Source organism: Notothenia rossii, assembly GCF_949606895.1.
Source record: "Notothenia rossii genome assembly, chromosome: 6".
Taxonomy (NCBI): domain Eukaryota; kingdom Metazoa; phylum Chordata; class Actinopteri; order Perciformes; family Nototheniidae; genus Notothenia; species Notothenia rossii.
The window spans coordinates 87,879,809-87,903,112 of record NC_136909.1 but is presented as its reverse complement, the minus strand read 5'-3'; the positions used below and the strand labels follow the sequence as shown (position 1 = coordinate 87,903,112).

General features: G+C 44.6%; 3 protein-coding genes, 1 long non-coding RNA gene and 1 pseudogene across 8 annotated transcripts in view; all 5 read right to left on the bottom strand.

Annotated features, from left to right (window-relative positions):
- Positions 1–23,304, bottom strand: part of LOC307044227 (NLR family CARD domain-containing protein 3-like) — a 31,862-nt gene that overhangs the window by 8,151 nt on the left and 407 nt on the right. The gene's annotated exons all lie outside the window — the stretch shown is intronic.
- LOC307044278 lies at positions 6,240–7,659 on the bottom strand. The gene is made up of 2 exons (XR_013809586.1): positions 6,584–7,659; positions 6,240–6,498 (listed from the first exon to the last, which is right to left on the bottom strand). It is a non-coding gene; the product is annotated as an uncharacterized lncRNA (long non-coding RNA).
- LOC307042881 (NLR family CARD domain-containing protein 3-like) lies at positions 8,575–23,134 on the bottom strand (annotated as a pseudogene). The gene is made up of 7 exons (XR_013810683.1): positions 22,983–23,134; positions 21,036–22,842; positions 17,885–18,058; positions 17,423–17,596; positions 9,790–9,836; positions 9,061–9,663; positions 8,575–8,603 (listed from the first exon to the last, which is right to left on the bottom strand). The product of XR_013810683.1 is annotated as an NLR family CARD domain-containing protein 3-like (transcript).
- Positions 10,852–12,889, bottom strand: LOC307042882 (uncharacterized protein; the record flags this gene model as incomplete). The annotated part of the gene is made up of 3 exons (XM_079687049.1): positions 10,852–11,672; positions 11,781–12,260; positions 12,431–12,889. 2 exons carry the CDS (start codon positions 12,887–12,889, stop codon positions 11,988–11,990), a joined length of 732 nt encoding a protein of 243 aa, XP_079543175.1. The 3' UTR covers positions 10,852–11,672; positions 11,781–11,987.
- Positions 12,871–16,761, bottom strand: LOC307044267 (uncharacterized protein). 4 transcript variants are annotated; one of them, XR_013809581.1, is made up of 3 exons: positions 16,081–16,619; positions 15,279–15,438; positions 12,871–13,253 (listed from the first exon to the last, which is right to left on the bottom strand). XR_013809581.1 is itself a non-coding variant. In XM_079689360.1 (2 exons), exons 1-2 carry the CDS (start codon positions 16,310–16,312, stop codon positions 13,108–13,110), a joined length of 378 nt encoding a protein of 125 aa, XP_079545486.1. In that variant the 5' UTR covers positions 16,313–16,619; the 3' UTR covers positions 12,871–13,107. The 4 variants fall into 4 exon arrangements, 1 of the variants encoding a protein (XP_079545486.1); XR_013809580.1 differs by lacking the exon at positions 12,871–13,253 and adding an exon at positions 16,659–16,761 and having other exon boundaries at positions 14,451–15,438; positions 16,081–16,550; XM_079689360.1 differs by lacking the exon at positions 15,279–15,438.

Genomic DNA, 23,304 nt, shown 5'->3' with positions numbered 1-23,304 from the left:
TCCAGGTCCAGGTCCAGGTCCAGGTCCAGGTCCAGGTCCAGGTCCAGGTCCATGCTGCTGCTCTGGGCTTCAACACAACACACACACAGAGTGTGAATAATGCCTGCTGAGCTCTGGAGGAGAGGACAGTCAGAGGTCTTCATCTCACCTCTGAGCTTTGGTGAGGCGTTCAGGGTCCCCACTCAGAGCGGGTTCAGTGTCCTCACAGGGATTCATAGCAGAGCTCACACCTTCACACACACACAACCACCTGCTGGAGAACCACACATTATCTCATCAGGACACAGAGCTCTCACACCTCCAAACTAAAACACTCATGAGACAGTTTCCATGTTGTTGGCTCTGTGAGCTGCAGCGTCTTAAAGACCCTCTCAATGCTCTGTGGTCTTCAGGACGGTTTGAAGACTTCAGGAACATCCTTCATGTGGATTATTCTTGGCCTTTCTGTGCAGATCCATTCTATTGGACGGACTCTGAAGAGCTCAGCAAGCCTTCAAATCTTCCTCTGTTTTAGAGGTTCATACATTTTAAACAGCCAACAGGAAACTGTGTTTGGAGTTCAGAGCAGAAGATTTGGAGGGTAAAAAATAAAGATGACGAAAATAAATGTATTGATTTTTTCTTTTTCAAACGAACAATAAATTGATGTTCTGTATTATTTTAGGTCCTTTAATAAAGGAACACACTAGTAGTTTGTGATTGGACAGAGAAGAGTCTGCTTATTGTCCTGAGTCAGTGGTGAGGACCAATCAGAGCAGAGGAAGCTACACCAGATGGAGCTGATGCAGGATTTCACTGCTGCACCTTGACTCAGGTGTTGTACTTCAGTTCAGCTTTTAGGTACTTTAGTTCACTTCATTACCTGCTACTTTATTCTTCTACCATTCTACATCTTAGAAGCAAGTATTCTACTTTTTCTGCAGTACATTTAAGCATAGCCGTGGGAACATGTTTCAAATGGGGGGTGCTGTGGGGATGACACCAGGGCCGGTTTTGACCAATTTGCTGCCCTATTGGCAAGATTTTAGCTGGCAATGAAAAACCTCTACAAAAGACACTACAAACAGAAACATATTGACATGGTGGACAGCTTATATAAAAAGGCTTCAAATGTATACTATTTAGTATTGCATGAACATTGAACATGTTTTAACTGGGGGGTGGACTTCACATCCTCTAGCGGGGTCCGGGGGTACCCCCCGTGAAGATTGTTTTTAACATTTTAAAGTAAAATGCTTCAATCTGGTGCACTTTGAGCGCCCAATTACTAGAGACTGATCTAGGGGATACAACTCTAAACACCCATATGAAAAAGATCGCTTTGCATTTTAATAATCAAATAAGTATGTGAACATAACCGATAACCTACCATAGCCAATAACAAATAAATGTAGGCTAACTTATTTTATTTTTGTGCTTCATTTATATCTCATCAGTTAACATTTATTTATTTATGCATATTTTTAAATCTCTCCAGTTTTAAACGATATTTTTGGTTTACTGTCTTATAGTATACATTGGAATGATTTCAAACCTGTTTTTATTTATCCTAATAATTATAAAGGAGTGCCTTGGAAATATGTTTTTACATAAATTGTGATCAAAACGTTTGAGACCCACTGAGATAATTTAGACTAAAGTGAACTATCTAAACACTCAGAGTCCTTTGCCTCACTGAGCCTCTCAGTCTGACAGGACAGAACTCTCCCTCCACATTATTGTAGAAAGAGCTTCTTATATCCGTTAGCAGAAGCTAACAACATTCCCCGCCGGTACAGGTGCACCCCCTCTCTCTATCTATCTCTCTCTCACGCTGGCTGTGAGCTGCGGGCGCCTGATAAGCCAACATCCCCCACTTTCATCACTTAAAGCGCCCATCGTACGGGGCAAATGGAAAATGTAACCGGGGTGAAAAGGGTGTTATCTTTACTTAATTATGAATGTTGTTACGTCAAGGCTGAAAATTCATTTTATTTTATTTATTATATTTGTATTTAATCTTGTGGAAGTGCAGATCCCCTGTCCTCCACCAGGGGGTGCTGCAGCACCCTCAGCAACCCTACTTCCCACGGCCATGCATTTAAGTGATAACTTACGTGAAGAACATGTTGTGTAAACGTTTCAGATCTAGATTAATAACACTAAATATAATCACCAAATTGTCCTGCCTTAACTATATATTAAAATATGATTCCATGGTGAAAATCACGAGGCACAATGTACTGTATATGACCTTTATTTAAAAAAGAAAAAGCTCCTCCTTTACCAGCTGTTACATTAAAGTGAACAGACGGATTCATTAATTATTATTATTAAATAATGTGAAACATATTATTATGAACTGGTGCAGAATGAGTAGTTTTGCACTTTAAGTATATTTTGATGTTTAAACTTGTACTTTAGTGAAGTGTTGAATAGAGGACCTGAAACAGATTATTATCACACTGTGGTTTCACTAATGTTTCTGAAACTAAAGATCTGAGTCCTTCGTCCTCCTCTGTGAGAAACCAGAAACCAGCTGCAGTTCCTCAGAGTGACCACTGGAGGTCCTCCTCCTCCTCCTCCTCCTCCTCCTCCTCCTCCTCCTCCTCCTCCTCCTCCTCCTCCTCCTCCCCCTCCTCCAACACCTTTAGCTTTTATTTTTGGCCCATATTTGAGCTTCCCGACTGAATTGAACACACCTTTTCTTTTCGTTTGTTGACGTGTTTGGACTTGAGTTATTTTTTTTTACAGTGAAGACTAAGAAACAAAATGGCTTCCGTCCTGCTCAGCTGGTGTTTAACACAGAACAACTGAAGAGAAGACTACAACAGAGAAAGAGTCCCTCACAGTTTCATCAGAAACTAAACCTTAATGTGCTCTGTGAAAACAGAAAACTTAGAAATATGTTGAAAGTCTGTCAGCAAAAGTAGTTAAACAGTTCCCGTTGAATGACAGTTTATAGAATATATTCTAATGCCATCAGATACAGATATTGCCTGTAAGTACATGTTGTAACTTTACAGTCTAGTACAAGTACACTTCTTCATTATCAGGACACATGTAACAAGGTGAGAATACTGCATTAAGACGTTTGAGTTTCACTGTTTAGACTTTAGATCAGAGTTCCTGAGGTGGGGCCAGGAGGGCGTGTTGATCGACCAATGAAACGCAGCCAGAGTCTCTCAGGTGTTTCAGGAGCAAAGGCCCAGGTGAGCTCTCTGATGGCTGCTGGGTCCTAGTGCCCTCAAGTTGCCTCCCCCTCCACATCAGTAGCCCTCCTGACAGACTGACCCCCATCAGCCTGAACTCCTCTTCCTCCTCACAGGGAACTCTTTAAACTAACCTGCACTCTCTCTCTGCTCGCACAGCTCGGAGGCCATCTTGTTTCCCAGCTTTAAACAATCACACGTTCATCAACTCAAGCGTTTCTGCGACCACAACAATCAACAACATCAACCAATCACAGCTCCACTTACTGAACTGTTAGCCGTGAGATTCATCAGTAGCAGCCTCGTCTGAGCTTCATCAACTTCAGCGTCTGTCAGACGAAGTGAAGTGAAGGCGCTTCCTATCCTGTTTGTATGTGTGTGTGTGTGTGTGTGTGTGTGTGTGTGTGTGTGTGTGTGTGTGTGTGTGTGTGTGTGTGTGTGTCCTCACCTCACTTTTTACAGTTAGCAGTCAGACTGGTTGGACTGAGTCTCAGTCTGTACTGCGTTCACAGGATCAAATGTTTTTGTGAATAGAATTATTGGGAAGGGATCTTTAACAGAGTTTCCGGTACTCTAACCTGCAGTGCGTTTGATCAAAACAGGAAGTCATTACTTTTTTGCAATTTTGCAGAATAATGTCCGATTGGACTCTTTGCAGCCTCTGTTGTGTAAAGTTCTGCTTCCTGGACACAGCTTGAATAACTATATTCATTAAAACAACACAAAGTGATCTCTTCACTGCTCTTTGGTGATCTGGTTTTTCATTTGTAGAGTAACCGCAGCTGTCAGATAAGTGTAGTCCAGTAAAAAGTACAATATGTACCTCTGAGATGAGTACAGGTATCTCACTCTCATTTCTGGTGTAATATCCTCTCGACCGCCCTTCCAAAGTGTGTTATCTCCACCATCTCACCCACATTTCCGTTCCTATTGCCTCACACCAAAGTTCGCTTTGTCATGCTGGGGATTGTCAACTTTCTGACTCGTAAGGCCCGGACACACCAAGCTGACACCAAAGAACTGACACAGACGGACCCCCGACTGTTGTGTCTCCTCTCGTCTCCTCGTCTTGGCCATGTTTCGCACTGGAACACACCGCAAAGACTTCAGACGGCCAAGAAGCACGTACGACCTGCGCATGCGTTAGTGGCAATAACTCTCCTCACCAGCAGGCGGCGGTAGTGTGTATTCGTCATTCAAAAGAGGCAACAACCTGAAGACAGACTGCGTTATAACCGAGAGAAGAAGAACAGACTGCGTGATATAAACAAACAACAGATAGCGTGTTCCATTATCACTCTACAGCGAGAAGCTCACGGGGCTTTCCCCAACCTGTGAGGAGAGCTGGAGTTAAATTAAATCTTAATCGTTTGTTTGGGTCCCTCACTTCCGTTTCGCTTCTCTTGTGCTGATTCGCTAAGCTGACCAGCAAATCAGAGTGTTTTCTTTTGCCGACAGCCTTTGGCCGACTGCCCACCGATCCGACATTCGGCCGAAAAGGTCTCGGCACGGCTGAAAAGACACGACGGTGCGGGACACACCAATCTGAGTAGGGCGTGTCGACGCTCATCGTCGGCCTGACGCCCAACGACGCCGATAATCGGCTTGGTGTGTCCCCGGCCTTTAGAATCCATTAACCCCTTGAGACACACCATCCGGACAGATTGCAGTCAAATTTTACCGGGTGGGGTTTTTACCTAAATTAGCGTTAGGGTTACGGCTAAAAGGGGAATTGGCAGCTGATACTCTGCTTTAGATTTTTTGGTTTATTTTCATACAAAGCCTTTGACCCAACAATGATGGATCCAGAAACACACATTTCCAGTGTTTTACCTGCTATAGATGGTATGTTCCCATGCTCACTTTATGCTTACGACCATACCCTACCATACCAATACTTAGATGGGACACCTCGTATTCCCAGTGCTGCAGTCGTTGAATGAAGTGGTTTTGGTAGCACTATCCAGTATAACAGGGGAGTTTTGAATAAGGACGCTGCATATTGGTTTGTTCTGATAGAAATAAGGTTGAAGCTCGTTGTGCCAAAATACGCCACTATTTCAACACGTTCTAAGTAAAAACGGGGTTTTTCCGCTCGTTATAGTATGGTAGTTTAAACACACTTTACATAGGAATTGAACATTGTTCTTCAGATTGGTAGACATCCATTTACCCCTTTAGATAAACAAATCATTTCTAATGTTTCGTTGTATTAGGTATTAGGAGTGAAAGTACTGCTACGTTTTTCTTGTGTACTTTTATTTCTGATCTACAAAGTCTATTGTGTCACTTATTCTGTTAGTACAATCTGTTTTTTTGTGTTGTATTTGTGTATTCCTGAACACAATTGATCAGTTGTACTAAGTCTGTGTTCTTATTATTTCTGTATCATAGTTTAAATTAAGTTTGTATTTGTTTTGTCGTAATTTCTCGTAGGATCTTTGCGTTTGTCTTTTATTCTTGTTCACGGAATTTCTCTGAAACCATACATTTCACAATTTAACTTTTTCTATTTCTTATAGTCTTTTATCAATGCATTTGTTTTGTTCCATTCTGTTTTAGTGGTGCTTATTCGCAACATAATGCTATAAAAATACGTATTTGGTTTGTATACATGGAATGTAATGAAGTATTTTCGATAATGAGATATAAAGTCTTGCCCGATCTCATATATCTCAGAAGCTGAGCAGGGTCGGGCAGAGACATTGTTTTGCACATTTATGACCCTGAAGGTCGCCCAGAGGTCTGAGTATTGGTTCTTGATGTGGGGGGCCAGGGTTCATCACTCAAGTGTATTTAGTCTTGGCTCAAATTGGTTTTATTCCATCTAGCCTCCTTGCAATCTATGGAGGACAGAACATGACATAGGTAAGAATAAATAAATACATGTTTGAATAAATATAGGAACACTAATATAAATAACTGTGGAAATAGATACAGAAATAAAAATAATACAGTAATAAATAAATAAATAAATAAATAAATACTTTAACTAAAAAGAAAATGATGTAAAAAATAAATAAATATAGATTGAGAACAAACAGGACACACATTATTATATATCTTTAATGTATTTCTACATTTATGTTCACTTACATTCATTCATTAAAACATTTCTGTAAGCTAACGAGGTATGGGGATTTGGGAACTACGGACGGAGGAAACTGTTAAACAACGATGTGTTACGGTATCTGAGAGGACCCAAACGCAGGACACGGCAGAGTGTTGAAAAAAGGTTTATCTTGAGGTGGAGGAGCGGGAAGAATAATCCGGCTGGTGGCGACAACACGGCGGTCGGAGAATGATCCTGCAGCTCAAGAAGAAAACATGTAAGAAGAACATCCAGGTTTGAGGAAATAGCTTAACAATGCTAAGTAGGCTAGGAGTTATACCACTGTGGTTTTACAACGATCTGGCACTGACAGGTTGTGGAGCTTCCGCTGATATGCCGTTGTAAATGGCTTGATGGGAATCAGGTGTGTAGTCGGGGAGGGTGCACAGCTGATTGCAGCAGGTGAGTGGAGGTTGAGCCGGGAGCCAGGAATGACAGCCACCACGCCCACACAAACAACACAGACAGGAAAAAGGAAAACAAACGCAAAAGAGGCGGCTGGAAGAGTACAGCTGCCACACGATGGGGTTTCCCCTGATTTATACAGTACACTTGCTTATGGGACATTTACGGAATTACAACAGCAGAAGTATAGTGCCGAAGTATATTAAATATATCAAAGTAGGCACACGTTATTAATAATAAAAAACACAATAAGTAAAAACAAATAATAAGTAGGCTACACTATGGTTAAAACAAACTAAATAGCAGTCTATATTTTTAAACAAGGTGACGATACAAAATTATAGAAGCAGCTGGTACTGTTTACAGATCCTAAATAAATTGACAGAAAAATAAAGCTTCAATTGCACGACATTTTTAAACCAATCAGTGAATTTGAACCGTTCATTTGAATCATTTGACCATTTATGTAAACATGAACTGGAAGCACTTTACTGAATAGCAGAGGGGTTATTGATCATTACAAAAAAACTCAAATATAAACACTAGAAATGTGGGAAGGGAATTATTGACTACTTTTGAATTATAATTTTTCCGTGTTGCACTTTGTAGACGGTCCCTGCATTCAGATAGAAGTTGAGCAGCTCGGAGGACGGTGTGTATTGGCTTGTTTTGATAGAAAAGAGGGGTTAGAGCTTGTTGTCTACCTTACTGTGGTTGTTCAGAGACGACGATTGTGTTTGAGTTATTGATCTGTCAATATCTTTCTAACTTAACCAACTAGGAAGACACTCATCCCGCCCCGTAACGCTAGTCTTATGAATGAAGACTGTGAGAGGGCATTAAAGCCTGTCTCTACGACCTCTACCTGTTATCCCAATGATATTTCAAAACCTATAGCCCTTTCTCAATTCTCTCCTCGACTCCTATCCTTGCGTCTTAGTCCCGCCCACAGGAGATGCGAGTGGAGGAGTGGAGGAGGGGAACCGAGGACAAACACCATGTAAACACCAGTCTTTAGTACATTAGAAGTTTATTATGTTACTGCCAACGTTAGGCAGAGGTTAAGATCTGTACAGTGGTTCCACTTCATGGGGGAGCAGACGTGTCCCCTATCCTTTTCTGTAGTTCTGGCCAGAGAGATTTTATTTGTATTCACAGTCCAGTATGTGTTCGTCTCCCTGGCTCAGGGTTTGAGCTCTCATTCACACAGCAGCACTGGTTATGGGCTGCACTGTTTCTACTATATTCTATTTTATTTACTTGTACTGTTGTATCTGTGTTATTGTGTAGCTCTGATGGAGCAGCCTGTGACCTCAGATCTTCGTTGTCATAACTACACGGTAGCTATGCACACGTGACAATGAAAGCCTTGAATCTTGAATCTGCGCTAACCACTGAGCCACAAACTGGTTTCTGTCTCTTTCTGAAAGCAGCAGACAGAAAAGCTTTGTACACGACTGCGTGGCCAAAACACAACACATCTTTATTTTGAATGTATTTTATTATAATGATTGGTTTTTAAATAATATTTTGTAAAGTTTTTATTTAATGTTTTATCATATTTATTTATATTTTTGTCTTTCACAATTTAAAACGAAAGAAAAACACTTTAATATTTGTTTGAAAGTCTTTCTATTTAAATGTATTTAATTTGTATTTTTATCACTATTTTGTTTTATTTATTTTTAATTGTTTTAATTTGAGTGTTTATTATTATTTTTCATTTTTGTATTATTATTTCTTACTATTATAATTGTGATTATTTTTTTATAGTATTTCTATTTCTGTTTTATTATTATTAATATTATTATTATTATTAACATTTTTATTATTATTATTATTATTATTTATTTATTCGTCCTACGGTTAAACTAAATCTCTCTCGCCAAAAAAAACTGCAAACACAACAGAAAGACGTGTTGTTGTTCAAACTAACTGAAAGCTCAGAGAGCGCTCCAGAGGTTTTCTTTTCTTTAAATCTTATTTATTTTTCTGTATTTCCATGTGTTTGATTTCTATCTGTATTTGTGTGTGAAGTGATGTTTGTTGCACTTTCCTGAATCACAGTGAAGATATTGAATCTGAAGCAAAAGCATATTTTCAGAATCAGAATTCCTTTATTTGTCCCGAAAAGTGGAAATCTACATTATTACATCAAAAGATGTATAGTGCTGATAAAGTGAAAAGAGTAGACTGTATATTCAAATATAACAAAGCAGGAAGACATTATTAATAATAAAGAAGAACAATAAGTAAAAACACATAACAAGTACACCACGGTTAAAAACAAATAGATGGAAATATATGTTTTAAACAACGTTGGTCTAACATCAGCTGTGAGCCTGAACAGACTGAACTCTCTGGGCAGCAGGGAGGAAGTCTCTGGAACAGGAGGAGACTCTTCCTCCTACAGAGGAACCAGAGACACTGAGGAACCAGACCTGAACCAGAACCCAGCATAGAGAGGTTCAGTGAATGTGGTTCTGAAGGTGTGGAGGTGGATCAGTGTGTCAGAGGAGACTCTGTAGAAGGAGAGAGAGCCAGCAGGATGATCCAGATACACTGCTACTCTACCAGAGGAGAAGGAGGAGGAGGAGGAGGAGGAGGAGGAGGTGTGTGTTTCTGTGTTATTGTGACAGACAGAGTAACGACCACCAGAGCAGTACAGACTCCAGGACTGATTATTCCATCCAAACTCACATCCATCATCACTGCCTCCTCTCCTGCTGATTCCTCTGTAAGTCACTGATATATAAACCGCTCCTCTCCACTCGACCTCCCAGTAACAGAGACCAGTCAGAGCTTCTCTACACATCAGCTGAGGCCAGATATCAAACCTCTCTGGATGATCAGGATATGGCTGCTCCTCCTCCACACATGTCACCTCCCTGTTGTCCTCAGACAGTTTGAGGTTCCTGTGTGCTGTGTTTGTGTCGAGTGAGAGTTCACAGGAATCTGAGGAGAGGAACAGCAGCAGTTATTCATCTATCAGCTGTTCATTTATTGACACTTTGATGATGAAGGTTACATTTGAAGATGGTGGCTGCTTTGTTTTCATGAATCAAATTAAACCACACTCACACTTCCTCAGACCGGGTCTCAACCATCGGACTCCAGCAGGCTCCATCCTGAAAGAAGGGGGGGGGGGGTCAGAGCAGCATGGAAACATGGACATTACATCACTCTCAAACTCAGAGCTTTGTTATTCTCCAGAGATGAACCTTCATGTTCACGATATCATTTTAGATCAGTCGATAAATAAAGCTCATTAACTTCAATTATTATTTATCAGAGAATAAGATGTAAGAGTTGATCAGTGTTCAGTTAGTGTTCCCTCAGCATCTGCTAGCAGCAGTCAATGAGTGTTTCTCTTACCTGGAATCTGAAGAGGAAAATCAATGAACTTTATTTAAAAGCATCTTTCATGCAACGCACTTTGGGTTTGCTTTGAGCAATGAAAGGTGCTTTGACCATACAATTTATTATTATTATTATTATTATTATGATGAATTCACAGGACATCTGATAGTTCATCATTGTGTTTAAAAGAGGGAGGGGCCATTTAGTGCTTTAAAAATAGGAGAAGCACTTCAGAATCAATTCAGATACAGGAGCCAGTGCAGATGGTGTCCATCAGGAGTGGGATGATCTCTGCTGTGTTTAGGTTGTTGGATGGATTTTGACTCTATTGCCAAAATGATAAAAGCAGTTTTTGGTCAGCAAATTAAAATGAGCATTAAAATGGAGATCAGAATCTAAAATGATAAAGATGTATTTCTTGTTGTCGTGTCTTCTCTGTAAACACAGAGCTGCTGCCTGAGTCTTATCCCGTGTCTTTAGTTCCCTTCAATGTTTTTGTCTTGGCATACACACAGTGGAGGAAATACGTATTTGATCCCTGCAGACTTTGTAAGTTCACCAACAAAGAAAGGACCAGTCTGTCATTTGAATGGTAGGTTTATATAAACAGTGAGAGAAAGAATATCAATAAGGAAATCCAGAAATGTACATTATATAAAAGACAAAAATGTATTTGCATTTAACTGAGTGAAAGAAGTATTTGATCCCCTTGCAGAACATGTGTTAGGACTTGGTGGAGAAACCCTTGTTGGACACACAGAGGTCACACAGAGATCAGACGCTTCTTGTAGTTGGTCTCCAGGTCTGTGCACATCTCAGGAAGGATGTTGGTCCACTCCTCTCTGAAGATCCAAATCCTTCAGGTGTTGAGGCTGATGCTTGGCATCTGGAAGCTTCAGCTCCCTCCACACATTTTCTATGGGATTAAGGTCCAGAGACTGGCTAGGACCCTCCATCACCTGAAGGTGCTTCTTCTTTAGCCTCTCCTGTGTTGCCTTGGCCGTATGTTCAGGGTCCTTGTCCTGCTGGAAGACCCCTCCATGACCCATGGTCAGTGTCCTGGCTGAGGGAAGGAGGCTATCGACCAAGATCTCACGGGACATGTCCCCGTCCATCCTCTCCTCGATGCAGGGAAGTCCTCCTGTCCCCTCAGCAGAGAAACAGCCCAAAGCAGAATGTCTCCACCTCCATGCCTGACGGATGGTGTTCTGGGGTTATAGTCAGCATCTCTCTTCCTCCAAACACGGCGTGTCAAGTTGAAGCCAAAGATCAACATTTTAGTCTCATCTGACCTCATCCGCTTCTCCCAAGCCTTCTCTGAATCATTCAGATGTTCGTTGTCAAACTTCAGACGGCCTCTCGTGTTCTTCTTGAGCAGGGGGTGTTAGGATTATGTTTTTAAACAGGACCCAGGCGCAGGCAATGACTGAAGATGTTTAAATGGTTTATTGTTTCGGAGACTCAGGCAGGTTTGGTGATTATGGAGGTCCGGAGTGGAGGTAGGCAGTGAGAGGCTGGACTGATTACCAGGCAGGCAGGTAGGATGCAGGAAGAAGCAGGCAGGTTGGCTGGAAGCTCTGGTGGATGATGGCCGAGGGATTGCACTGGAAACACAAGAGAAACTAGTTACAAAGAGTACGGATTTACACGCAGACAGGATAACTGAATGGGCAGCCAGGATAACTGAATGGGGAGCCAGGAGGATGTAATACCACTGGTGTAGAAAACAATCTGGCGGTGAGTTGCTGGGAGACTGGAGTAGATAAGCTGTGTCCTGATTAGATGATGAGGGACAGCTGAGTCGGACGGCCAGGTGAGAGCAATCAGGCTGCTGCCTGCAAGGGACACCACACCCTCTCCACACACACACACAGGGGAACAAACAGGGACACAGTTTGGACTGTGACAGTACCCCCCCCTCAACGGGAGCCTCCAGGCGAACCACCAGGCTTATCTGGGTGGTCCCTGCGAAAGTCCCGAATGAGAGAGGGACATAGAATGAGCTTGCGGGACACCCAGCTCCTCTCCTCAGGACCATAACCCTCCCAATCAACCAGATACTGGTACCCACGGCCCCGGCGGCGAATGTCCAACAGCCGTCGGACCGTGTAGGCCGGGTGGTCATCAATAACAAGGGTGGGTGGAGGGGAGATGGCTGGAGGGCACAAAGGGCTGGACAACACTGGTTTCAACTGGGACACATGAAAGGTTGGGTGAATTCTCATGGAGGGAGGCAGCTTGAGTCTAACAGCAGATGGATTGATTATGCGCTCGATCACATAGGGGCCAATGAAGCGTGGTTTCAACTTCTTAGACTCAGCTTGTAAAGAAATATTCTTTGAAGAAAGCCAAACTTTCTGACCTGGTTGGAACTGGGGAGCTGCGGTCCGGTAGCGGTTTGCAATATGCCGATTGCGTTCATCGGAGCGGAGAAGGGCAGAGCGGGCATCCTTCCAAATCCTACGACAACGACGGAGATGGGCTTGGACAGAGGGAACTGCGATCTCATCCTCTTGGGCTGGGAACAAAGGGGGTTGATATCCAAGAGAACATTCAAATGGGGACATACCGGTAGCAGCACTAGACAGTGAGTTATGAGCATATTCAATCCAGGGCAGATGTAAGCTCCAGGAGGTGGGATTCCGGGAGGTGACACAGCGAAGTGCAGCTCCAAGGTCCTGATTGGCTCTTTCGGCCTGCCCGTTAGTCTGAGGATGATAGCCTGAGGAGAGACTGACAGATGCTCCAAGTGCTCGACAGAATGCTTTCCATACCTGAGATATGAACTGTATATGTGGAATGCCATGGAGCCGGACAACATGATTGACCAGGAGGTCAGCAGTTCCAGAGGCTGTGGGGAGTTTAGGAAGAGGCACAAAATGAACTGCTTTGGAAAAGCGATCAACAATAGTGAGAATGGTTGAGTTACCCTGTGAAACCGGGAGGCCGGTAACAAAATCTAGGCCGATGTGACTCCAGGGACGACTAGGGACTGGGAGAGGCTGGAGTAGACCGATAGGAGCCTGGTGTGAAGACTTACTACGGGCGCAAATCGTGCAGGCCAGCACAAAGGCTCGAGAGTCCGCTTCCATAGAAGGCCACCAGAAGTGTCGTCTCAGGAGGGATAGGGTCCGACTCACACCCGGGTGGCAGGCAAAGCGGGAAGCATGGGTCCATAGGAGAACCTGTAAGCGGACAGAGTCAGGTACAAACAAACGGTTAGCTGGACCCTTTCCTGGATCTGGATGGTCTCTCTGTGCATTCCTCACTGAGTTCTCAATCTCCCATGTTACAGCGCCCACCACTCTGGTAGCGGGGATTATGGTGTCAGGAGCTATGGGATCCTGATCCACTGCAAACTGCCGGGACAATGCGTCAGGTTTAAGGTTTCTAGAACCAGGTCGGTAGGTAAGGGTGAAGTTGAACCTCCCAAAAAACAATGCCCAGCGTGCCTGACGGGAGTTTAGTCGTTTGGCAGTTTGTATGTAGACCAGGTTCCTGTGGTCTGTCCACACAATGAATGGATGTTCAGAGCCTTCCAGCCAGTGCCTCCATTCTTCCAGCGCAAGCTTAACAGCAAGCAGCTCCCTGTTGCCAACATCATAGTTGCGCTCAGGGGCTGTCAGTCGTCGGGGAAAAAAAGCACAAGGGTGAAGCTTTTGGTCGGAGACTGAGCGTTGTGATAGAACCGCCCCCACACCGGTGTTGGATGCATCAACCTCAACAATAAACTGAAGAGATGAGTCAGGGTTCATAAGAATAGGAGCCGAGGTGAAACGTCTCTTCAGCTCAGAGAAGGCAGCCTCAGCCTGAGTAGTCCACGAGAAGGGGATTGCTGGGGAGGTGAGTTGGTTGAGAGGACCGGCAACACGACTGTAGTCTCTGATGAACCGGCGATAGAAATTTGCAAAGCCCAAGAAACGTTGGAGCTGCTTCCTGGTGGAAGGCTTGGGCCATTGTGCCACTGCTTGTACCTTCCCTGGGTCTGTTCTCAGCTGACCTTGCTCAATGATGTAGCCCAGGAAATCCACTGAATCCACGTGAAATTTGCATTTCTCTACTTTGACAAACAGCTTGTTTTCGAGGAGCCTTTGTAGAACCTGCTGCACATGTTGGGTGTGTTCCTCCATGGTCTGTGAGAATATCAAGATATCATCAAGATACACAAATACTGAACGGTTCAGGAAGTCACGGAGGACATCGTTCACAAGAGCCTGGAAGACAGCTGGGGCATTGGTGAGTCCAAAGGGCATCACTAGATACTCGAAATGGCCTAGTGGGGTGTTGAACGCCGTCTTCCACTCGTCTCCTTGACGTATGCGGACCAGGTGGTAAGCATTCCTGAGGTCGAGTTTCGAGAAAATGGTGGCATTCTGTAGGGGTTCGAAGGCTGAATTGATGAGGGGCAGTGGATACTTGTTCTTGATGGTGATGTTGTTAAGGCCCCGGTAGTCAATGCAGGGGCGTAGGGAGCGGTCCTTCTTGGATACAAAGAAGAAGCCTGCTCCGACGGGAGAAGAAGAGGGTCTTATGATGCCAGCAGCCAGTGAGTCTTTGATGTATGTCTCCATGGCCTCACGCTCAGTTCGGGACAAGTTAAACAGGCGACTGGATGGGAGAGATGCCCCAGGAAGAAGATCTATTGTACAGTCGTAAGGGCGATGAGGGGGCAGAAAAAGAGCTCGCTGCTTGCTGAAAACCTCTCCCAGGCGATGATAAACCGGAGGGACAGCGGACAAGTTGAGTGGCTCCTGCTGAACTGGAGGAATACCGACCTCTGCTGGGGGAATTGCAGACCGCAGGCATGAAGAGTGACAAAAGGAACTCCAACTCCTTACTTGATTCTCCGACCAGTCCATGTGGGGGTTGTGCAGTCTTAACCATGGCTGGCCCAGAACTAGGGGTGTGTGAGGGGAGGACATGACGTGGAACTGAATCATTTCATGGTGATTACCGGACAGGACGAGATGTAGGGCGGTGACATGGGTAACGCGTGCCAGGAGCTTCCCATTCAGACCTCGAGCATTGAGAGGAGCTGTCAGAGGTTGAGTTGAGATGCCGGCTGAGGCAACCAGTTGGGCATCCAAAAAACTCTCATCAGCCCCAGAGTCCACTAGGGCAGGCAGAGAGAGAGACTGTTGATTTAACAGCAGTGTGGCTTCAAGAGGCTTGCGGGTCTGGGGGGTTGAGGAAGAAACAGCCTTGCTCACCAGTATCCCCACCTTTACTGGCGAGCACCCTCTTTTGGGCGCTGGGGGCATGTGTCCACGAGATGACCGGAGTGAGCACAGTAGACACAAAGTCCCTCTCTCATTCTCCGGAGACGTTCTTGGGGAGTGAGTCGGGCTCTGCCTAGCTGCATCGGTTCCTCTGAAGACAGGAGAGGAGAAAAGACTTCAGATGGAGCACTAGGACTTGGGAAAGTCTCCGACCTGAATCTTGCGAGAGGAGACGAGACAGGGCGAGAGGGGAGTGACCCAGGAGATCGACTGGCTCTTTCCCTACGGCGCTCCCTAAGGCGGTTATCCAGTCTTATGGCTAGGGAGACCAACTCATCCAAGTTAAGAGATTCGTCCCTGACTGCTAACTCATCTTTAACAGAATCAGTTAGCCCAGTTTGAAAAACCCCTTGAAGCGCTGTATCATTCCACCCCGCCTCTGCCGCTGAGGTCCTAAATTCCACTGAGTATTCGGCTACACTACGGGAGCCCTGTCGCAGTGAGAGGAGGCGTTTAGTAGCGTCCCTACCGCTGACGGGGTGGTGGAAAACTTTCTTCATTTCTTCTGTAAACTCTGGATAAGAATAACAGAGGTTGGACTGACTCTCCCATACAGCTGATGCCCAGGCTAGGGCGCTACCTGTAAGTAAACCTATCATATAACAAATCTTAGCTCTGTCATTAGCATAAGTAGACGGCTGCTGCTCAAACACAAGAGAACACTGCATTAAGAAAGAGTTACATGTCCCTAAGGCACCTGCGTACCTCTCTGGAGTGGGAATGTTTGGCTCACGTGAAGGGAGAGCGGGCTGGGCTGGAACCTGTGCTAAGGGAGCTGGATCCTCCGGAGCAGGCGGAGCAAGATGAGTTGAAACCAGGTTGAGGTGATGTCCCATCTGTGCTACATTGGCGGCTAGTGATGCGAGGTTATCCATAACCTCTCTGAGCATCTGGTCATGCCGGCCCACGAGGACGCCTTGGTTGGAGAGAGCCTCACGAATTGGGTCCGGGCCTGCTGGGTCCATGGTGGCCAGATTGTTCTGTTAGGATTATGTTTTTAAACAGGACCCAGGCGCAGGCAATGACTGAAGATGTTTAAATGGTTTATTGTTTCGGAGACTCAGGCAGGTTTGGTGATTATGGAGGTCCGGAGTGGAGGTAGGCAGTGAGAGGCTGGACTGATTACCAGGCAGGCAGGTAGGATGCAGGAAGAAGCAGGCAGGTTGGCTGGAAGCTCTGGTGGATGATGGCCGAGGGATTGCACTGGAAACACAAGAGAAACTAGTTACAAAGAGTACGGATTTACACGCAGACAGGATAACTGAATGGGCAGCCAGGATAACTGAATGGGGAGCCAGGAGGATGTAATACCACTGGTGTAGAAAACAATCTGGCGGTGAGTTGCTGGGAGACTGGAGTAGATAAGCTGTGTCCTGATTAGATGATGAGGGACAGCTGAATCGGACGGCCAGGTGAGAGCAATCAGGCTGCTGCCTGCAAGGGACACCACACCCTCTCCACACACACACACACACAGGGGAACAAACAGGGACACAGTTTGGACTGTGACAGGGGGCCTTCAGGCACTGCAGGATTTGATCAACTATGGTGTAGTGTGTTACCAATAGGTTTCTTGGTGACTGTGGTCCCAGCTGCCTTGAGATCATTAACAAGTTCCTCCTGTGTAGTTCTTGGCTGATCCCTCACCTTTCTCATGATCATCAATACCCCACGGGGCCAGATCCTGTGTGGAGCCCAGACCGAGGGCCATTGATGCTCATTTTGTGTTTCTTCCATTTAGAAACACACACATTATTCTTCTGAATAATGGCACCAAGAGTTGTCTCCTTCTCACCAAGCTGCTTTCCGGTGGTCTTGTAGCCGATCCCAGCCTGGTGCAGGTCTACAGTCTCACCCTGAGGTCCTTAGACAGCTCTACAGTCTCGCCCATGGTGGAGAGATTGGAATCTGATTGATTGATTCTGTGGACAGGTGTCTTTTATACAGGTAACAAGTTGATTAGGAGTACTTTTTTAAAGGAAGATGAATTATTTGTCTGTGCATGGGAGCCAGAATCCTTGTTTGTTGCAAAGGGATCAAATACTTATTTCCTTCACTGTATATGTTTATAATACCTGAGAGTGTCCAGTCTCCAGAGAGGACCCTCCAGTCCAGCAGACAGCAGCTTCTCTCCTGAGTCTCCTGGATGATTGTAGCTCAGGTCCAGCTCTCTCAGATGGGAGGGGTTGGATCTCAGAGCTGAAGCCAGAGAAACACAGCCTTCCTCTGAGACCAGACAGCCTGACAGACTGAACACACACACACACACACACACACACACACACACACACACACACACACACACACACACACACACACACACACACACACACACACACACACACACACACACACACACACACACACACACACACACACACACACACACACACACACACAAGTTCAAACAAGAGTGAGTCAAAAAACAATAACAAATGTTATTGAAGCAGATGCAACAAAAGGTTATGAGTGTATCCATCATTAATGTACATCGTAATTTAACTGGCTATAAGTTTAACATGTTGATGAACCCTGACCTGAGAGTCTCCAGAGCACAGTGAGGACTCTCCAGTCCAGCAGACAGCAGCTTCACTCCTGTATCCTGCAGGTCGTTGTTACTCAGGTCCAGCTCTCTCAGACTAGAGGACTGGGAGCTGAGGGCTGAGGACAGAGCTTCACAGCTTCTCTCTGACAGCTCACCATAACTCAGTCTGAAGGGACAAACATTTAAATTAAAATTTTGGCATTTACTCCTTTTTACAAATTCAAAAACAAAATATTAAGACCCTATAATCATAAATACGAGGAATCCTACATTATTTGAACTGATGGCAAAGATTTTGCATACATGGTGGATTGAAAGCCAATGTTAAAAATGTGTCAAAAGTAGAAAGGGAGAAGAGTGTGTAGATTTGCACCTGAACACAACAGCAAAGAATCATTTAACGGGTTTAAAAATAGTTCATTTACTATAGTAAGTTAAATACATCCAAAAAAGGAAGCTCAACGTATTGATTTATCCTGACCTGAGAGTCTCCAGAGCACAGTGAGGACTCTTCAGTCCAGAAGACAGCAGCTTCACTCCTGAATCCTGCAGGTCGTTGTTACTCAGGTCCAGCTCTCTCAGACTAGAGGACTGGGAGCTGAGGACTGAGGACAGAGCTTCACAGTTTCTCTTTGACAGCTTACAGCCACTCAGTCTGAAGGGACAAAAAAATAAATGGAAGCAAATGTTAAAGTGGACTTTGTGTTTGTATAATATGTTTTCCTGGGCAAAACAGAAGAACTGTAAATTATGTTATATTATGTTACATAGGGTCTGAAAATTGACAATTTCAACTGGGTTGAAAAATAACTTGAGTACAGTGAACTTAGAAAACTCATCCAGTAATCATACATGTTATTTCAGCTTAGGCTTTTACTGAAGCAACTAACAAATACTTCAATACAATGTCTAGAAAATAATTTGAGGTCAAGTATCTTTCCCAAGGACACTTTGACATGTTAACCTCATGGAGAGGGGATCAAATCAATAACCCTCCCATTGGTACTTGCCTATTTCCCTTCTGGGCAACAGCAGCCCAATATATCAATACATATTCAAAAGGGATCTCAACATATTGATGAATCCTGACCTGAGAGTTTGACGAAGATAACTATTTCAAAATCATTTTGGTAGAGAAAAGAAGGAATTAAACCATTGAAATGGTTAGGAATTAAAAAGTCTATCGGTTGAACATGTTGATGAATCCTGACCTGAGAGTCTCCAGAGCACAGTGAGGACTCTCCAGTCCAGAAGACAGCAGCTTCACTCCTGAATCCTGCAGGTCGTTGTTACTCAGGTCCAGCTCTCTCAGACTAGAGGACTGGGAGCTGAGGACTGAGGACAGAGCTGCACAGCTTCTCTCTGACAGGTTACAGCCACTCAATCTGAAGAGACAACAAAATAAATGGAACCAAATGTTAAAGTGGACTATGTTTTTATATAACATGTTTTCCTGGGCAAAACAGAAAAACTGTAAAGTATATTATGTTACATAGGGTCTGAAAATTGACGATCACAACTTGGTTGAAAAATAACTTGAGTACAATAAATGTAATACTTTTTTGCATTTTGTTTCCACTTGATTAATATGCATGTTCCATGTGTATTTGCTATCAAACCACAGTCCTAGGTATTTGAACTCATTCACCTTTTTCATTGGACGCTCATATAGTGTTAGCTGTTGGCCATCAATCTTGCGTTTGTTAGTAAATACCATGTAGCATGACTTGCTTTCTGACATTTTGAATCCCCAGTTATATGACCACCTCTTCACTTTTGTAATCGCTCTAGCTATATTCTCCACTACGTATGGGGCATTTCTTCCCCTCATCCAAATAGCCCCATTATCTGCGTACAGAGCCGATTGTATGCATGTGTCTAAGCATGTAAAAATATCATTAATCATGATGTTGAATAATATTGGACTGACTGCACTCCCTTGGGGAATACCATTTTCTATTTCAAAATAGTTGGAAATATCTGCTCCAACCGACTATTTTTCTTAGTGGATGCATGTCAATTTAAATCAATACATACAACTATTTTTTAAATCAATAAAATCATTTTCTAAATCCACAAAAGCATTTCAATTAATATTGGGAGTCATAACGTTACTTTGTTGAGAATGTGGCCGTGTAATAAGCGGGATAATGTGCTGCGACTTGGTCATGATGGGGAAAAGAACACCGACAGGCTGATCAGGAGCCCGACGCGAAGCGGAGGGATCTAGATTCGCGGAGGGGCGTCGGGCTCCTGATCAGCCTATCTAGATCCCTCCGCTTCGCGTCGGGCTCCTGATCAGCCTGTCGTTGTTCTTTTCCCCATAATGACCAAGTCGCTGCACATTATCCCTTACTTATTAAATGGCTTAGTTGAATACTCGATTCTGATTGGTCAATTCAGAACACGTGACACGTTGTTAATACCGAACAGACAGACCGCTGTCAAGGACTTATTGACCGTTGTTAAGGACGCTCACATCTGCAGAAAGAAGTCCGTTCGATTTAACTGTATACAGTTTGGCCGAAAAGCAAACTGCATGCAGTTTGCTTTCTAACTGACAAGACAAGAGCGACAAGAAAACAGCGGAGAAGTAACGGGCAAAAACCCTCCTTTTACGCAGCGGTCCAGACATAGACATCAAACGGCGACACATATTCAGTTGCAAGTTACTTTGGCATTAGGGCAGGGATATCTAGATACTTCCCAAGGTTTGACATCATGAATTGTGCTACTTTTAAAGCAAGCAGCGATGTTTTCAAATCTGCAATCAAAAAGCTCCTCAAAAACGCTATCGAAGCAGTTCCTGCCGTTGCTACGTTAGTTCAAACGGTAACAACGGAGTATTTTTCTTAGCGGATGCATGTCAATTTAAATCAATACATACAACTATTTTTTAAATCAATAAAATCATTTTCTAAATCCATAAAAGCATTTCAATTAATATTGGGAGTCATAACGTTACTTTGTTGAGAATGTGGCCGTGTAATAAGCGGGATAATGTGCAGCGACTTGGTCATGATGGGGAAAAGAACACCGACAGGCCGATCAGGAGCCCGACGCGAAGCGGAGGGATCTAGATCGGCATGAAGGCCGCGTCGCAGCACATTATCCCTTACATATTTGAATGTTTCTGTACTCACAGAGCCTTCCTGGAGGCTTTGACCACTGGCAGCAGCCTCAGAAGAGCCTCCTCTGAAGCAGAGTATTTCTTCAGGTCAAACACGTCCAGATCTTCTCCTGATGACAGTAAGATGAAGACCAGAGCTGACCACTGAGCAGGAGACAGATTATCTGAGGAGAGACTTCCTGAACTCAGGGACTGTTGGATCTGCTCCACTAGAGAACCATCATTCAGTTCATTCAGACAGTGGAACAGGTTGATGCTTCTCTCTGGAGACAGATCCTCATCCATCTTCTTCTTGATGTACTGGACTGTTTTCTTGTTGGTCTTTGAGCTACTTCCTGTTTCTGTCAGTAGACCTCGTAGGAGTTTCTGATTGGTCTGCAGTGAAAGACCCAGGAGGAAGCGGAGGAACAAGTCCAGGTGTCCGTTTGGACTCTGTAAGGCCTGGTCAACAGCACTCTGGTAGAGATGTGTTAGTTCAGGTTTGGCTCTGAAGACTTTAGGATGCCAGGAGGTTGTTGGTTCTTCTGACAGCAGGTTGACACGAGAATTTATATATTTTCGATGGACATGAAGAGCAGCCAGAAACTCCTGAACGCTCAGATGGACGAAGCAGAACACCTGGTCCCTCTTGTACAGTCCTCTCTCCTCTCTAAAGACCTGTGTGAACACTCCTGAGTACACTGAGGCTGCTCTGATATCGATGCCACACTCTGTCAGGTCGGACTCATAGAAGATCAGGTTGCCTTTCTGCAGCTGCTCAAAAGCCAGTTTCCCCAGAGACTCCATCATCTTCCTGCTCTTTGGACTCCAGTGTGGATCTGTCTCAGCTCCTCCATCATACTTGATGTTCTTCACTTTGGACTGAACCACCAGGAAGTGGATGTACATCTCAGTCAGGGTCTTGGGCAGCTCTCCTCCCCCTCTGGTTTCCAACACCTCCTCCAGAACTGAAGCAGAGATCCAGCAGAAGACTGGGATGTGGCACATGATGTGGAGGCTTCGTGAGGTCTTGATGTGGGAGATGATGGTGCCGGCCTGCTCCTGATCTCTGAATCTCTTCCTGAAGTACTCCTCCTTCTGTGGGTCAGTGAACCCTCGGACCTCTGTCACCATGTCCACACACTCAGGAGGGATCTGATTGGCTGCTGCAGGTCGTGTGGTTATCCAGAGGCGAGCAGAGGGAAGCAGCTTCCCCGTGATGAGGTTTGTCAGCAGCACATCCACTGAGGTGGACTCCGTGACATCAGTCAGGATCTCAGTGTTCAGGAAGTCCAGAGGAAGTCGACTCTCATCCAGACCGTCAAAGATGAACACAACCGGGAACTGATCAAACCTGCAGATTCCTGCGTCTCTGGTTTCAGAGAAGAAGTGATGAACAAGTTCCACCAAGCTGTACTTGTTCTCTCTCACCACATTCAGCTCTCTGAAGGTGAATGGAAATATGAACTGGATGTCCTGGTTGGCTTTGCCTTCAGCCCAGTCCAGAGTGAACTTCTGTGTTAGGACTGTTTTCCCAATGCCAGCCACGCCCTTTGTCAGCACTGCTCTGATTGGTGCATCTCTTCCAGGTGGGGCTTTAAAGAGGTCTTCTTGTCTGATGGGTGTTTCTGGTCTGTCTGGTTTCCTGGATGCTGTTTCAATCTGTCTGACCTCATGTTCCTTGTTGACCTCTGCAGACCCCCCCTCTGTGATGTAGAGCTCTGTGTAGATCTGGTTCAGAAGGGTTGGGTTTCCTGCTTTAGCAATGCCCTCAAACACACACTGGAACCTCTCCTGCAGGTTAGACTTGAGTTCACGCTGACACACTCCAGAACGACTTCCTGAATGAACACACAACAAATCAGATCAATGAGTCAAATACATCCTTAAAGAATGAGGATCTGAATATACTTTGTTCCATCTCTTGAGACTTTAGTCAACATTTATCCAGCTTGTTAAATCTTTATAGAAACCCTCTTACTGCTCTGCAGACGGTCAGCCAGCTCCTCCTGCTCCATGCTCCTCAGGAAGTGCAGTGTGATGTTCAGAAATGCCTCTCTGCTGCTCCTCCTCTGCTCTTCATCCTCACCGTCCAGCACCTCCTCATCATCCCTCTGACTCTCTAAGCATTCTGGGTAATCTGAACTCAGAGCCTTCTGGATCTTCTTCAGCTCGTTCTTCACAAAAGTGATGATGTTGTCCTCCAGCAGCTGGAACAGAATACATGAACAACACAATCAAACTAAAGTCACCAAACATCAGATCCATGTTGGACAGACTGACCATCCACTGATCTACAAAGT